The sequence below is a fragment of the Dermacentor variabilis genome, chromosome 1 (assembly GCF_050947875.1).
Source record: "Dermacentor variabilis isolate Ectoservices chromosome 1, ASM5094787v1, whole genome shotgun sequence".
In the NCBI taxonomy this organism is placed as follows: Eukaryota; Metazoa; Arthropoda; class Arachnida; order Ixodida; family Ixodidae; genus Dermacentor; species Dermacentor variabilis.
The window spans coordinates 135,982,656-135,999,864 of NC_134568.1; the positions used below are offsets into that span (position 1 = coordinate 135,982,656).

General features: G+C 45.9%; 1 protein-coding gene across 1 annotated transcript; it reads right to left on the bottom strand.

Moving 5' to 3' along the window:
- Nucleotides 1–7,451: 7,451 nt before the first annotated feature.
- LOC142585009 (antimicrobial peptide microplusin-like) lies at nt 7,452–14,112 on the bottom strand. The gene is made up of 5 exons (XM_075695431.1): nt 13,893–14,112; nt 13,300–13,361; nt 12,086–12,175; nt 11,232–11,258; nt 7,452–7,707 (listed from the first exon to the last, which is right to left on the bottom strand). Exons 1-5 carry the CDS (start codon nt 13,966–13,968, stop codon nt 7,630–7,632), a joined length of 333 nt encoding a protein of 110 aa, XP_075551546.1. The 5' UTR covers nt 13,969–14,112; the 3' UTR covers nt 7,452–7,629.
- Nucleotides 14,113–17,209: the final 3,097 nt, after the last annotated feature.

A 17,209-nucleotide genomic window follows, 5' to 3' on the forward strand; every position in this document is an offset into this window, starting at 1 on the left:
ACCAACCCGCTAATCGGTGGGCAATATTTTGCGATTCGAAGGCGGCCTTACAATGTCTTCTGTCATCTCTTCGTCGCGGGTCGTGTGAACAACTAGTGTCGGAGATACGAGAAATGCACCATCGTATGATAGCGAAAGTACACGACGTCGTGTTTCAGTGGCTGCCTGGCCATTGCGGTATTTCCGGCAATGACCTCGCTGACGAAGCTGCTAGGAAAGCACACGAAGGATTAACCCTTGTTTCTGTACCTTTATCGCGGACCGACGCAGCCCAACACCTAAGCAAGGTATCACACCGTATGACATTAGAGAAGTGGCACACACCTGAATTCACCCAAGAACGATTGCATTCCCTCGACCCCTCTATGCAACTGGGGCTGTTACCAGGGCTTCTGCGAAATGAGGAAACAATGCTGTGCCGCTTACGCTTGGGCGTCGCATTCACCAATGCGTATACGTTTTTGATTGGAATGACTGATAGCGCCGACTGTAATGCCTGTGGTGCCGAGGAAACTATAGAACATCTACTGTGCTACTGCCCATCTTTTCAAAACGAAAGACATGACCTCTGCACAGCTCTCAATCAGCTGGATAGAACACCGTTCACCTTGAATAAGATCTTGGCACCATGGCCTCGCATATCGCAGCTACAAAAGGCCACAAAAGCTCTGCTGCGATATTTGAAGGCTACTGGATTGAGTCAGCGTCTGTGATCCGGACTGAGTGACCGAACGATGTACCCAGTAGACTTTCTCTTCTTCTTTTAATCTTTCCGTCCCCTTTTCCCTTTCCCCAGTGTAGGGTAGCCAACCGGGTTCAGTCCTGGTTAACCTCCCTACCTTTCCTTTATCATTTGCTCTCTCTCTCTCTCTCTCTCTCTCTCTATCTACTAATTATGATAATATAATATAAGTGAAGAAGAACAACAATGAAAACTTTACGACAGATCACTGTTTGTAAGTGGCTCGAATGTTCCTTTGCGTTTATAGAAAAGTTTTCATATGTCCAATATGTAGCTTGGCTCTCTGTTTGAGGCAGATTGACGGTGAAATCGACATTCTGTGACTTACTTATTGTGATTATTTTTAATTTTCTTCATTTACTCTAAACCTACTCTCCAATTTCAAGCGGCCTCTGGGCTTGGGTCAACGTATGTATATGATGTCTCTGTCTGTGCAGTTGCAGGATCCCTCTTTTCCTCGCGCCACCAGCCCCGGCGTTGGCCGAGCGTCATCACTACCGTTGACAACTGATATATCAGTCCTTCTACTCGATGCAGAGAAGTCAGCCTGGCGGAAACAACGCCGCTTGCTTCAGCTCTTGCGATATCGGTATCGGCAAAGGCGCGGTCCGACCGTGACAGGGTGGCCAAATTTAGGGACGAATAGGCTGATCAAGGAGTTTAGCTGAAACCCGGTGGTGCAGAATAAAGCGAGATAAGGGCAAGGGTTGCAGAGAAGTCAAGTGGTCCCTGTGGCCGACGCCAGCGCCCGGCAACAGTAAGCGGCTGCACATATAAGCGGGATGCTTAGTTGTCGGTCGTTACAGGGTGAGTCGGGTCTGAAATTTGGGACGCGGAATCCATGAAATTACATACAATGCACTCTACGGTGTCATTCATTGACGGCTGATACTGATTCTCGCGCAATGAGGATGCCAACAAATTGTTCCATTTGCCGACTGTCACGTTCCTCCAATTGACAACATTCTTTATTGATGGCCTTGACAGTCGCACAACTCTTGAATACAAGTTGGTGTCAGAAGCTGTGCGCGAGATCTTTGAGTATGTGGGCAGCCTTTTTGGTGTTCGGTATTTGCTAGCCTACATTGCGGCTATGTTATAAAGGCGTAACGGCAACGTAGTAGACATTTTGCAGAACACACAAATCACGCATGCATTACTGCACAATCCTTTTAAATAGCGGTCTCTCTTTGTGCGCGTGGATAACCGCGACAGGACACTACTTTGAGAACTAGCTGCAAGTACTATATATGTCATACCCAAAGGTGTACCTGTCCCGGTGGCCACGAGATGTGACGTAATATTACGAGTAGTTTTGTCCACAGCATGCTAATTGACAACGACACACAGACAGCAAGGTAAATATACCTGGTAGCGAAGCTTCCATAGGAGCCCATACGTTCAAAACATGGCGGTCCATCGGCGGTCCATGGGGCTTAGCGCCATCTGTATGTGGTGGGAACACTTCCGGTGGAAGAAAAAATAATGTGACGCCATGTCCGTTAAAAGCAGAAGTGACGTCATTTTGTTTTCGAAGGCGCGAAATTTGTTTTGTTGTTCTTCCTTTGGAACTATATATTCAAATGCCCCGCCATTCGACTTGATGGGCGTTTCGAACTTTCAGAGTGGAAAGCGATGCAGGAAAAGGCCAGCCGTACGGTTCTCGAAATCGCATCCCTGCACAGAACATACTTTCTTTGGAGGCCGACGAAAGCTTTAGGCGTAGAGTGCTGATCCTATTGCTGGATGCCAAGCCCGTCGGCCAGCGCACCCGCACGAAAACAACTACACAATTATCTGGCGGTCGTAACTCACTACTTTTGACTGAACAGATTAAGAAGCAATGAAGCTACCCGCGTCACCAAATTCAAACTTCGACAAGCAAGAAAGCAGAAACTGTGAGGGGGGCGTATTTCAACAGGTGATACGAGTGCGCCTTTCTGCCCATTTCAAGACGTGCATTGCATTGCGAGTGATAGTGGCGTCAACGCCCCCTGTAGCGATGGGCGCTGAAAAGAAATGCATTTATTAATAATAATAAAATTAAACTTGTATTTTCTTAACTCGTCACGAATATATAAAATTGACTAGGAACATTATTTTCGTTGAATGAATCTAACTGTGTCTCGTTTGAATTAAAAAACGCGTTTTTCTTTCCCATTGTTTGTTCCCTCCAAACCGAGTCGCGCTTCAATCGCTGCTCCCATAACCCCCCATGCTGATGTCGGTGACAATCTGTACTGAACCGCTTTTCGCCCGAAGCTTCGCGACCGATTTGAATCGACCTTGGAGACAGTTTGCACAATTTTTGTGTCGTGCATTTTTCCTCAAGGTGCAAAACCAACTGATCCATGTATCCGCCTTCATATTTAAGAGAAGCTTTATCTCGGCGGCTCCTATCTCTATACATATCTCTATCTCTATAGAAATCCTTTTTCTCGGCAACCACACCACCAAATTTATTTTTATTGCATTTACAGAAAAAGTTGAAATGTAGTGACTATTCGTAGCTAATTTTGGATTTCTACTGTCATTGCTTTAATAAAAATGGTTAAATATCGCAAATTTTCCGAATAGGAAGTTATAAAGCTTACAACTCTGTAACTCAGCAATGAAAAAGGATATAACAATTTTGTCAATTGTATCTTACAGTACATATAAAGCAGACAAAATTGTTGTATTACGCATGCATCTCAAGTTTATCACTATTGTGCGAGTTTGACTTTTGCAAAACTCTTCTAGACAGTATAACCAACCCGCGTAAGTCATCAACTGATATATCAATTTCGCTCGCTTTGAATGCTCAAATTTATGCAGTATGCTGAGCTGCGATATCTGTTATAGGTGCAGACCTACCAAGTCGTAAACTTCCTGCTTCTAGTTTTTTTTTCAAAGTTACCAATTTTTAAAAGTTCCTTTTCAAAAACTCAGGCCCTATATCGAAATTCCTCTTCCCGCAGTCACTAGGATTTACCTTTCTCTCGCAAATGCAACAGATGTCTTTAAAATCGGCACAGTGATTATCTCAGGAAAGCATTCTGCATTTTACATCTATTTTAATTGGTGGCTTCCGAGTTCGGCCCGAAGTAAAACTCCCTCTTAAGAACGTCTCGATTTCCAGCTGCTGCGGTAGCCCTTGTCTGCGGACAGCGAAGTCGCTAAACCCGCCGTGGTTGCTTACTGGCTATGGTGTTGGACTGCTGAGCACGAGGTCACGGGATCGAATCCCGGCCACGGCGGCCGCATTCCGATGGGCCCGAAATGCGAAAACACCCGTGTGCTTAGATTTAGTTGCACGTTAAAGAACCCCAGGTGGTCAAAATTTCCGGAGTCCTCCACTACGGCGTGCCTCATAATCAGAAAGTGGTTTTGGCACGTAATACCCCAAATATTATTATTGTACAAAATCGTTTCAGAGTCCCATTAAAGATCCCCTGGCGGTCAAAATTAGTCCGGAATCCCCCAACTACGGTATGTCTCATAATGAAGTCATGGTTTCGGCACGTAAAACTCGAGAATTTATTATTTCTTCCCCACAATCCGCCTGACGGCAATGCACCGCGCGTGCGGCTCCTGAAAACACTGCCCCCTCAAAGTGCACTGTAGTGAAAGTATGCCATTCATTTATCCATTATACCTGCGTTGTAACCTTATTAGCGTGCAATCATACCGTCTGCAGGCGACGAATGTAGCAGATGTCTGCTTTTAGCCTCTATACGTACATGGGCCGTGTTTTACGACTCGAGACCGGCTTTACACAGCGTGCAGACCATTCTAAGACGTGGAGCTCACGAAGAGCTAACATACAAAATCGTCAAACTTCATCACGACGTCAACAGAAAGGCCACGAAATTATTTTCCAGTGGCTTCCTGGCCATTGCGGGATCAGTGGAAATGATCAAGCGGATAAAGCTGCCCGAGAGTCACACCAAGAACAACAGAGCGTTCCCATTCCTCTTTCGAGGACAGACGCTGCAAGGCAGCTTCGTCAGCTGGTACGCAAGCTCTCCTAAATAAAGTGGAACGCCCCTAATGTAAGGCGCACCAGGTTGTACGAACTGAACCCTTCGCTTCAACTCCGATCTCCACCCGGCCTTCACCGATTTGAGGCATCGCCTCGATACCGGCTGTGGTTGGGAGGGGCTTTCTCGAAGGCGTACACTAATTGGAATGACCGACAGAGCTGCATGCGACGTCTCCGGCATGCAAGAGAGCATCCAAGATTTGTTGTGTTATTGTCATCAGTTTCTGTCGGAAATGCAAACATTATCTATCCCATTGCGAGGACTGGGTGATCGGCCGCTGTCTGTGCATGTGCAGGTCCATATCGCTCGTCGCTGCACAAAGCTATGAAGGCACTTTTGCCTTTCTTGAGGACGACTGGCCCATGTGAATGCCTGTGACTCGCTCAGGCCTTCCGCGTGCGTGCGAGAGCTCAGCGCGACTTTCCTCCCCCTCCCCTTCTCTATCTTATCTTTCTATTCCCTCTTTCCCATCCTCCAGAGAAGGGTAGCCAACAAGGCGCATTTCAGATTAACATCCCTGCCTTCGCTCTTTATTTCTTCCTCCTCCTCCTATGTTCTAGTCTTTATAGCGGTGGATTTTTAGGGCTGTTGCGGCCGTCCGCCTCTCGATATTAACTGTGCGTGCCAAATCTTCGTTCAGAAATAGGCTTGAGTGCGCCCGCAGAAAATGCCCGTTTTTGCAGACAGCTGCCGCCACGGTGGTTGATTCCAATCGCGCAATTCTTGTCGCCAGCGCTTATCGCATAACTAGGGAGTGGTTCTCTGCTTACAGACAGGGCAGAAAAAAAATGTATTTGTGCCGGCAGGGGGGGCGAAAATGTTGGAAGCTGCCGAGTTATCGCTCGCCTGTGGTTTGATTCCCGGCGCATGCAGAAGAAAAACTCGCAAGGTCCATTGAATATTCCACGTTTCACTTCGCTGTCATGAAAAGTGAAGTTGCTCGCGCATGTCAGTCGCGCTTGTGGGGAATTGAGGACGTGTCATTGGCGTCGCCCACTTTTACGCTTACCAAAGTCCAACATGCCGCGATATTTTGTGCCAGCCGTGGCCGTAACGCTCCGTTGTTGCCGAAGGTGGTGTTAGCCGGGAAGTCACTGCCGCGATCGCTTGCAGATGATTGCCGGTGGTCTCCCGTCCAGCGTAGCTGTAGAGGTTCTTGTGCTGGGACTTGCAGAATGGTACCCATGACCAACGCTCATAAGCACGAACATTCCTCGTGCAGCAGAGGCAACCGATGCGCGCAAGCAGTCCCTACGCAAGCATCCAAATCTCAATCGCAGTGCTTGCAGTTCACGACAGAGCACGTCTTCCCTCAGCTCTCCAACACTTTAAATAAATAATGCTCAGTGATTCCCGGATTCTCACGGGGACGTTCCTAAAGCGGCAGGCGACGGCTGATGCCTGCTGGCTAACGATTTTCAATGGTGGCAGGCCTGTGGCCACCCCTGGTGCGGGGAGACTGCTCGCTGTTATATCAGTCCAGTTAAAGAAATGACCACGATGCCATTACGACCAGGAGCACACACCTAGTCACCCAAATGTCATGTCATGCCATGACACTGGTCTTATGCATGCATGCCATGTCATGCGTATCCTGATATAAATTTAAAGCAACTACCACAATGGCATTGTGACCACGAGAATGCCATTACATAGCCGCACGTGATTTATGCCATTGCTGTCATGTCATGCATCCATTTCTTGTCATAACTGTACTGTATACAACGACTTCGACGGCAATATGACTCGGAGCACATACCTAGCTGCCCATATATCATGAATGTCATGAGATGTCATTCATGTCATGTCGTGCATATATTAATATGCAGGGTGATAATGTTTAGGTTTTATAGAATTTTTAAAAATCGGCCGCGGCAGACGGCATAATTCTCGTTCTTGAGCTGGATTATTCTAAGAGGCGCACCTTACTGGCACGAGAAATCGAAACACATATTCAACTAATTAACAAAAAATCACTAATCAATTGTTGAATTAGTTACTTTGCTGCAGATGTTGTAATTTACGAATTGTAGCCGCGGAGCTTGCAGAACATGTCCACTCCATAAACGAATTGCGAGGATGACATCAGTTTCGAGTTATTATTTTCTAAAGTGTAGAAGAAAACACATGGCTGTTCAGTTACCTTTGCGCTTCAATATAGCAAATAGCGTTTTGTTAAAAAAAGGAAGTGGCAAAATAGTGCATTCTTAGGGCAAGCTTGATGACGCATACCTCCAATGTGGCGTCATTCTGTAAATTCATTTTAAGTGGATAGGCCTTACAAACCCACCGACTACAATTCGAAAATTGCTATATGCGCCATCAAGTAATCATTTCAAAAAATAGATAGTGGAGTTTTGGTAACTATATGAATATGTGTGTCGATTTGTGGCGCAAATAATGTCCGCCTCTCTACATAATCCAGCTGAAAGACCAGAATTATGTTACACGGTTTCTTTTTAAAATTCCATAAACAGAGACATTCTCACCCTATACATAGAGTTAAACTGCCGCGATGACATTACGACCATTATGACATATCTAGTGGTCAGAACTAGTAAACAATTTCAGTCACTGACTGATCTACAGAAACTGCGTAAAGAGTGCTTCGCATTCAAATGTAGCACAGAATAGAAAAGGCGTATTGTCAAGTGTTCTCAAATTATCATAAAGAGTCATCAAAGTTTCACGCGAATGTGTTTTTATTTGCCCTCATTACAAAAACCGTAAGAAGTTTTAACCTTTCATTACAACAAGGGTAAAAGCTGCCCAGAGTCCCTCGATGGCACACTTCTGGACAGTGGAGGAATGTTCAGGACATGGAAGGCTCGTTTCTTGAATATCTTCAAAAGTGGGCACTACTCAGTGGTGATGGTGGTGGTGACCGGCCTCTGGATCGCAGGTGGTGGCAGCACTGTGAATCTCCGCGATTTGCGGCTTCTGTAAAAATTAAAAAAGTAAACGATTGAGGGTATCATATGCAACGTATATGTATATAGGTACACGTTATACGAAGACCTGGGTTCGTATCCCACCTGCGGCCAGTTCTGTCATCTACTTTCGTTTTCATATAATTTCCATTAGTCAGCATTTCTTACAATTACAAATACACTTAATTATAACTTATAAGCAATTTCTCCTGTGCTGTCCTTTGTCTTGGCTTGTTGGCTTCTTATCCTTTGACTAATATATATTGCTGTTGAAATAATAATATGCTCCATGCTCATACTCAAGCCGACAGGCAAAACATGCCACACAGGAGATATTCTTTTCGTTGCTTCGTGCCCGTTCACAAATTAAATGTATTTCATTGTCATGTGTTGAGCTCCTAAAAATCACATATGCAAAATACCGACTGCCTTTACAATTAGTCGTTAAATTGAAAGTCATCACAACAGACTAAAAATTACGATGTGGCATTGGAACCAGCTTGTAGCAGAGGGTCGACGTCATGAAGCGACTAGTTCCAAGACTGCTTTTCTCATTGGTCGGCCACCTCCGCTAACAACACGTTCCCTGCCACCTTTGGCTGGTGCCTCAGCTATCGCGAGCACAGCTTCGCGCGTTCGAACCGAAATGCAGTATACCTGAAGCTTTGTTCGATATAAACAGTAATTCCAGCTCCCACGCACTTAAGTTTGCAGGAAGGCCAGTTTCAATGCGTGCAATAATTACTTTAAGAAACATAATAGATTCAATGAGTATAATGGGACGTCAAGGACCCGTTTGCGCCTTGTCTGTCAGCTGCGTAAAATGGCAACACGAGCACATTTTTGACAAGGCACATATTCTTCTTTTACGAGTGCTGTCCCGGTGTCACACGGGCAGAGGATCTATAACAAAGTATTCTTTGGGGTGATTCCCTGATAAGGTGAACGTGGCTTCAGTGTTTTCATTTCGCGCACCTATTGCGGTGCCTCACTGGCTAAGGCGCTGTGGTGCTGAGCAAGATGTCGAGTGTTCGATTTCATTTTTACGGAGGCGAGATGCAAAAGAAAGAAACCATCGTGCTTAGGGTGTTCGTTAATGAAACCAAGGTGCTCAAGGTAATCCGGAGCCCTCCACTAAGTCGATCCTCTACGACATCCCACCACGTCATAACACTGCGCGCAATTTAGGAATGTTAAAATCCAAAATTTAATCTAATTCCGCTACCGTTCTTTTGTTTTGTTTTTTTTTCTCGTTTCTCAGAATTCTAATTGTGAAGGTTTTTGAGGGCCTGCGAGACCGACGTGAAGCCGCGATTCAGCGGAACCGCCGATTGCTGTGAGCACAGAGAGGATATGCCCTTCTGCATGTGTCGCGCAACGGCCTGAAAAGCACACGAAAAGCACTCCCAGCGTATATCGCCTCTTTCGTTGCGCTGAAAAGTAGACACGATCAATGTCTGCCTACTTGATGTGGGCGCCTCGAAGAGGCACACAAATCTACCTGCACGTAATTAATCAACAACGGGAAGCAGCTCTAAAAAAAACATAAATGGAAAAGAACCGGTTTCCTCTACCTTTGCAAAATAAAGTAACTGTAATAGCAAAGACAAACTCTTGTAAGTTTATGTGGCGTTGCAGGATCATTCAACACAAGAAAAGATGGAAACTGTCAGACTTGCCACCCAAGAGACTCACGCTACATGACGCAACGCGCCCGCCCATTCTGTGCCTGTTACAAACGCTGCTCACGTGATCTCTCCTCCGCCGGCTCTGCCCCCACACCTTAATGCGACCCAGTCAGATTTCTCAATTTTTAAAGCCGTTTTGAATTACAATACTGGCTCGTAAAGAGATTCAGGCATACCTTTGAAAATGCTAGTTACGCATCTTTATTTACCGGCTTAAAGCAACTTGACTTCATTTTAAGGTTTTCCAGCAGGCCGCACGGTACGTTTTCTTGAACCTTCGCTAAACTGACCCTCACGCTTGAATTTATCCCTTCAGATGACATGCTAGGTGGGCCCTCTTTCTCCGAAACCCTCTTCCGATCACATTTTTTGAACTTTTATTTTTTGTACGCCTGTCATTCCAGTCCCTTGTCTATCTGTTTTGCGTAGTTCACGTAGTGCTTATTTTAATTTCTTTTTACTTTCCTTGTTGTGGCTTTTTTAGCTCCGTTAGTAAATATTCCTAGGTAATTTCTCTTCAGGCGAAGGGTCATTTTGTACGCTTTTCTTTATTTTCCTGCAACGGCTGCATTTATTCTCATCATCACGTTCATTGGTTATTAGCATAAAAGCATTGCCTACGAAGTCTCCAATTGGGCCATTAAATTGTAAGAGGTGTTAAGTTCTCAGTTTTACGGAATCTTTTTTGAATCACCTGTTGCATATAACATAATGCCGATCCTTAAGCTGGATTATTCAGAGAGACGAACACTACTTGCAGGAGAAAGCGAAATACACGTTCAGCCAATAAAAAAAAATCACTGATTCACTTCCTATTAATTACCTTACGGCACATATTCCGATTTGCTCATCGTAGCCGGTGAGTTTGCAATGCGTGCCCGCTTGTATTCATTTTCTAGAATGGCACAAGTCTTGAGAGATGCGCCATCAAACGCCGTACAAAAAGCTCTGCTAAGCATTCAAGCACAAACTGCAACTGCCATGCATTTCGTCCAGACTTTGGGAATTGATATCTATAAACTAGTGGCATCCTTGAAAATTTTGTGTGGATACGTGTTCGAAGCTATCAGGCTACAATTAGTTAATTGGAATATGTGCCGTAGAATATTCGATTAGGAAGCTAATTACTGATTTGTTTCCTTAGTAATTGAATATGTGTTTTGATTTCTCGTGCTAGCAGTGTCCGCCTCTTCGAATAATAAACCTGCAGAACCAGAATAATTTGCTTTTATGAACTTTGCAAACCTTAAATTTGGTCATCCCGTACACAACAGCCGTTGAATTTCTGCAAAGTTTCATCGTGACCCTGCTTTAATTTCTCTTGCAGTGAAAAGTGACACTTGCGGCGAACACTTCTTCAGAAGGCTTTCTTTTTTTTATTCTTGCGGTTGCGCTCTAAAAAGAGATCAAAACTTTGCACCGCCAATCAGTAGACGCTAGCGCTGTGTGAATTGGAAAGTAAACCAGGAACATGGTATTCCCGCACTATCGGTCAGAAATAAATATACCTTCACGTTCAGAAACGAATCACTGACAACATTCTCCTGGCTGTAATTTTAAGTCCCCAGCTGCAGTATATTAACTTACTAATGAGCTTTCCGAAAGTAAATAACTGTCACTTCAAATTGCAGTGTTTTCAATGCAGTGACACCAGAGTATGTTTGTTTTTTCTCTCGAAATAGATTTTAGTCCATTTTCCGATTCTATTAGCGCTCGCTTGTGGGACACAAAATAAGACGTAGTAAAAGATACAGGGACGCATTTGTCAGTGGCTCTCAACCCTTAGAAGATTTAGAGCGAGTGGTTCCATAAATTCTAACGTCCACGTTGTGGCTGATAAACTCACCGTGAAGTGGTTGGCCATGGCAGCTTCCTGTTGAAGAAAAGCATACGAAAATTCTATGAGTCTTTGAAAGTATTACGCACTACTTTTTCCAATGATTACACCCCTTTATTTATTATAAAATACGGTGGCATTTTGTCTTGACTGAATTATAGAGCAAGAATTTACGGACTTATCTTCTGCAGTTGCCAAAATATTAACGAAGTCGAAGTCGCTAAAGAACGACCTCATTTTATTGTCATTCAGAATGCCTTCATACGAAGCAATAAATCTTCTAATAGTAGCGTTGAATGAAAATATTTGTGATGTGAAAGGTCAGGATTTCTAGTCTCTTTCTTTTACAGCAGTGTTTTGAAAACAGAACTCAAACGCCTTGCCTCCACATTCGTGAAGTCTTGCTTACGGCGAGCCACAGCTGTGGTCATGCAGCACCATTACATGATGTAGAGTTTCTTTTTGTTTTAAACTTTCCTGATTCTCAAGTTTGTACTACCTAAAGAGCTAACTTCCCTCTACGGCATTGTGAACAAGGTGTCGTAGAGAAGAGAGATACCAATTTCATTAACGTAACTAGGGCCAGTTTGAGTTCGCAAAAGCACAGAAACCACCCGTGCAAGCCGTATTTGGTGTGGTCGTGATAGCCGTTTTCATAATAATTACAATAGCGTTCTCTTCTATGGTCGTGCTTCAAAAGCTTCCGAAGGACATGATATTTTATACGTTGTAGGCCACAAATTCTAGCACTGTATTACGTCGACGCCTTACTGGCCCGTTCGCATGTAGACACAAATTATGCCTTAATGCGCGAGTGTATATGCTGTGTATTAAAAACTTCCAGAGTGGACGCAAGAACTCACCAGGTTGTTTCCGACGCAGAGCTTCCGGATCACGCAGCTCCAGTCCTGGCAGCCGAGAGTCTTCAAAGCCTTGTCAAAGCTTTGGTTTGCCTGCGTTGGATGGCCAGGGAAAGTTAAGCTGAATACAGTAGACACAAAAATTACTCGCGCTTCATTCAGTGTATATCGGATTGGAACACAAAGAAGCTCGTACGCAAAAATTGCTCGTAATAAAAGGCACTGGCTAACGGTGGCAGCAAACCAATCCAGCACACAACCAAACCAAATTCTGACTAACCGGTGCTAAGCAGAATATAATGAGGAATCAAAAGAACATACAATTTGGAACTCCGTGCAAAACATGTGCGTTTTGAGTGAGGCAATGGGGAGCGAATTGGTATATGGATTCCTGTCACTGAAACGTATATGTGTGCAAACATGGACACGTGAATCAACGAAAAGGGGTTTCTTTTGTTTTGTGGCGTTTAATCTTGCTTTCCTTTTAATTTCTTCTTGTGTACGTGTTTGCACGCTTATCTTAGAATAATATGCGTGCACGTTTACGGAGCCATATTCTACACATGCACGTATCGACATGTCCACAAACAAATATTAGGACACGTGCACGTACTCAATAAACGCTAGACATCCTCTTTAAACACACATAAAGTTTCATCGTTTCACTTCTACTTCATAACTGCTGGCATGAATGTGAGTCGTGTCTGGATTTGCCTGTGCGCGTTCTCTGCCTTTGCATGAGCCTCACGGCTCGCAATTGTGTGTCTCAGGGTGAAAGTCAGACGTCATTTTATTCGATGCGACTGCTTAATCGCCTCCACATAAAAAAGAACAGAAAAAAACATATGTGATGTCATTCCGTATCAATCTGGGACAAAATTTTCTCCATCATAATTGTTCACTAGCTGCAATATCGCCTGTAAGGTGATAGTACAGGAGAGCAGCGTCCATTAAAATAACGTGCCACTTATTTACGTCATCACACATTTACAGTATACTGTGTTCATAAGTATAGGCTAATGATTTTTAGCACCTGCAGCGAAACATCATTCTGCCATGCGCTTCCCGGAGCTCCATCTGGGTCTCTTCGATCCCAATAAACTCTCTCGTCGAAAGCTCAGAAACGTGAATTAACGCTACAGGAAAGGAAATAAACCTAATACGCCATCGTATTCTCGAATCACCATCTGCAATACATATATCGCTGTTGTTCTTACCCCTCGTGAGATGTGGAGACCAATGCATTGCAGTTCATTCTTCAGCTGTCCTTCTTGTTTATCTGCGCAGAAGAAAATCGAGCACTGTCATCATGGAGCCACATAACAGAAACTTATCAGAACGCGCTGATTGGAGATATACTTGAGTGGCACATAACACGCGCCGGTTTCACATATCTCCTTCTAAATATTGCCGCCATATGTTTCTATGTGCACCACACAAACGTGTCATGTATAACGGTATCACAGAGCTGCGAATGAAAAAGAAAACGTGGACGACCAAATCCCTGACAAAGATTCGAACTCGTCGCTCTCTTAATACGCCATTGGCCCCATTATTTCCTACACATATGATTTTCACCTTCGCGGGCGCTACAATAGAAATTAATGTTTACCTTTCAAGGGTATGCATGTATACTCCCACTTCCGAAGGATTGCCAAACTGAACTTCATTTCAAAAGGACCATGATAAATTTCTTAGTCTTGAAAATAAAGAACCACAAAGCTAGTAAGGAAAAGCTACGCCCACCTAGTCCTATAGAATCTGTCGGCATTTTGGTTCATGCACTATAAACCACACCCAGTATACTCACCGCAGAGCTCGAGGTGGTGAGCAAAGCTCACAGCGGCGGCAGTGGCGAGCAGGACACAGACAAGAAACGCCTTCATGGTGACTCTCTGGCTCTTCACGATACGGGCACAGCGAAATTCGAAAGCTCAAATGAAGCTAGTGGTGTTTAGGGGCGATAGGGGCCCTTTTTATACCGCCAAGAACGTTGCTGTCGAGCTCCTGCAACACAGGCAAGTTGCCACCTACACAGGGTGCAGACAGACGTTGCACAAACGAGAAATAATGAGGCAACTTCGGCGCCATTGGTCAGAGATGGCGTCAGGAACAAGTCACACGTGCGATTCCTGACGGTGCCAACATCCTCCCGCTCTCATTGATGTATCCCGCTTATGAACCGGCACGCGCTGCAAGTGAAAACTGCCGCCGCCGCACGTGAGATAACCAAGGACACGAATACGATCGCCATCGAAGACGCGCGCCGCTTCCCACTTTCAGCAGTTGCGCGACGTCGGGAAATAAGCATCGGTATTTACTTGTTCCTTGCGCCTCTGGATGAGTGGGGAACTGGGTGCGTAGGCTGAGCGCTGCGTTATAGCCATTGGAGTTTTGTTTAGACTTTGTACTGCGAAGTCATTGGTTACATTTATTTGCTTTATTGCTGTAGTTTCACCATTTCTTCACGCTTCTTGGACCCTCATTTGAAAATGTATTGGCGCATTCCACGTGCAGCTGAAGGGCGCTGCGCAATCTTGCCTCCTGCGATGCTGGCTTTCTTGCTTTTTTCTCACGATCAACGTGGGAATATCGAGCTCTGCTTACAAGTATGAAGGTCTTCGTGGTCGCGGACATGCGCTGCAGAGAAAGCCACTCTCCAATAGCAGTAGCGTCTCTTTCACTTCAGGTTCTGTCCATCGGATGCATGTTTTGTCGCTGAACGATCCTTCTAAGCACGGCTACGCTGTTACAGTTCAATGAGGTGTATGCCTTCATAACATTGCGCTCTCATGTTCTTGACGATGTACAGAGAATATTACAGTAGCGTGCTTCTTTTCATAGAGTTCTTGCTCCTTTTTTCGCCCATCATAATATCGCTGTGACAGTTAGAATAGCGAAGTTTTTAATGAACTTCCAATATCTAAAAAAGTCTCCCAGAATACAATGTATGGCGAGTGCGCGAAACGCCGAGCTGGCGTGCAGTATGGCTGTTATGCAACTGCTCAAGAACTGATGTCCGGAGATGGCGTGGTACACCGAGCAAAAATTCTCGTCCTTCAAGACGTAAGCTGCGACGGTACAGAACGTCGTCGTGGAGCGCGAACATGCGCAGCGTGGGCTCCGAATGTGCCGAACTGAGACGACTGATGAGAACACGCAAGCCGTCATCCCGCCGTCGTTCAGTGCGTATGTCGTGCACTGATCAGATATGGCGAGGACACAAGAATCGTTGTCATGCGCATCATAATAAGGGCGGTCGACAGGATGACGGGAGAGGCAATCGGCGTCCTTGTGCAAACGACATGACTTGTATAACTGAGCAAATGAATATTATTGGAGCCGTAGCGCCCATCTACGTAATCGTCCATGTGTCGTCTCTAAGTCAGGAATGCCAGCACAAGGCGGTGTGACAGCAGAGTAGCAGAGTAATATGGCTTGAGGCGTGCGACATGCACAACGTCAGTGGAATGGGGGGCAGATGAGGCGCTTGCACCGACTGGGGAGATATTGTAGGTAACTGGAGTAATGGTCCGCAGCAATCGATATGGGCCTGGGTACCGAGACAGGAGTTTTTCTAACCAAGGAAAATGTGCGGCCATACTAGTAGCAGCAGAATTCGGCAACTGGTCAAACTTAGGCCTGGCACTCCCGTTCGGTAATTGAAAAATTCATCTCGGCAGGTGACAGGAGGCGGCTGGCGTATGCAATTACGCTCTCTGCGTTACACTGTCATTGAACAAGCACAGCCCCAATTCCATGGCTTCTGGCATCCGTGTGAAGCTCAGTGGCGGCAGATGGATCATAATGAGCCAGCAATGGGCGTGCCGTGAGCAAGCGTACGAGGGCGGAGAAGGGTTTGGTTTGAGTAAGGCACCATATTGCTCGCGATCAAAGGATTAGGACTGGAGACTATTTACAAAGTATATTTACAAAGGTTGACTGCAGCGCTGGCCAGTTCAGCCGACAGCTCGAGAGTCAGAGAGCGTTCGTCGTCTTCGTCGAGGCGCCCGCGTGCATCGGCCACAACACGCAATATGCATGTATCATTACCCTCGGCGGCAGAAACACTGTCCCGGGCGTCTAAATATCGCTGAGAACAGCAGAGTAATATGGGGCTTGACGCGTGCGACATGCACAACGTCAGTGGAATGTGGGGCTGATGAGGCGCTTGTACTGACTGGGGCGATTTCGTAGGTAACTGGAGTAACGGCCCGCAGCACTCGATATGGGTCTGTGTACCGAGACAGGAGTTTTTCTGACAGGCCAACGTGACGAGTCGGGGACCACAGGAGTACCAGAAATCCAGGCGAAAAGGAGACGGGTTGGCCATGGTACAAGCGGCGTTGCTTGTCTTGAGAGGTCAGGAGGCGAGCGCGGGCAATTTCGCGTGCTTGGGCTGCCTGGTGATGGCGTCAAGTGCATACTCGCTGGTCTCTGCTGCTGCGGATGGAAGGGATGTGTCCAATGGCAATGTGGATTCTCGGTCGAACAGCAGAAAGGATGGGGAATAACCGGCAGTGTCGTGACGCGAAGAAATATATGCAAAAGTGACATAAGGTGGGGCAAGGTCCCAATCAGTATGGTCTGACGAGACGTACTTTGCAAGCATATCAGACGCTCAGTGAGACCATTACTATGTGGATAGTAAGACGCAGTCAACTTGTGCTTGGTGCAGCAGGACTGCAAAATGTCGGCGATGACTTGAGAAAGAAATGTCCGACCACGGTCTGTGAGCAGATGGTGTGGAGCACCATGCTGCAGATTCACGTCGCTTAACAGAAAATCGGCGACATCTGTGGCGCAGCTTGTTGGAAGCGCTTTGGTGATAGCGTAGCGCGCTCCATAATCTGTCGCCACAGCGACCCACTTGTTGCCAGACGTGGATAGCGGGAAAGGGCCAACTAAGTCCAAGCCAACGCGAAAGAACGGCTCCGAAGGAATGTCGAGCGATTGAAGGCACCCGGCAGGGAGCGTCGATGGAGTTTTTCGGTGCTGGCATTTTTCGCACGCTGCAACATACTTCCGGGCGAAGCGGGCAAGGCCTGGCCAAAAGAAGCGTCGACGGATCCGGCCGTAGGTGCGGGAGACGCCAAGGTGACCTGCCGTTGGTAAATCGTGAAGTTC

Coding starts and splice junctions, on each gene's coding strand:
- LOC142585009 (XM_075695431.1), bottom strand. CDS start 13,968: ATGAAGGCGTTTCTTGTCTGTGTCCTGCTCGCCACTGCCGCCGCTGTG. Junction 13,362..13,892: donor TCACCACCTCGAGCTCTGCG/GTGAGTATACTG, acceptor TCTTCTGCGCAG/ATAAACAAGAAGGACAGCTG. Junction 12,176..13,299: donor GTCTCCACATCTCACGAGGG/GTAAGAACAACA, acceptor CATCCAACGCAG/GCAAACCAAAGCTTTGACAA.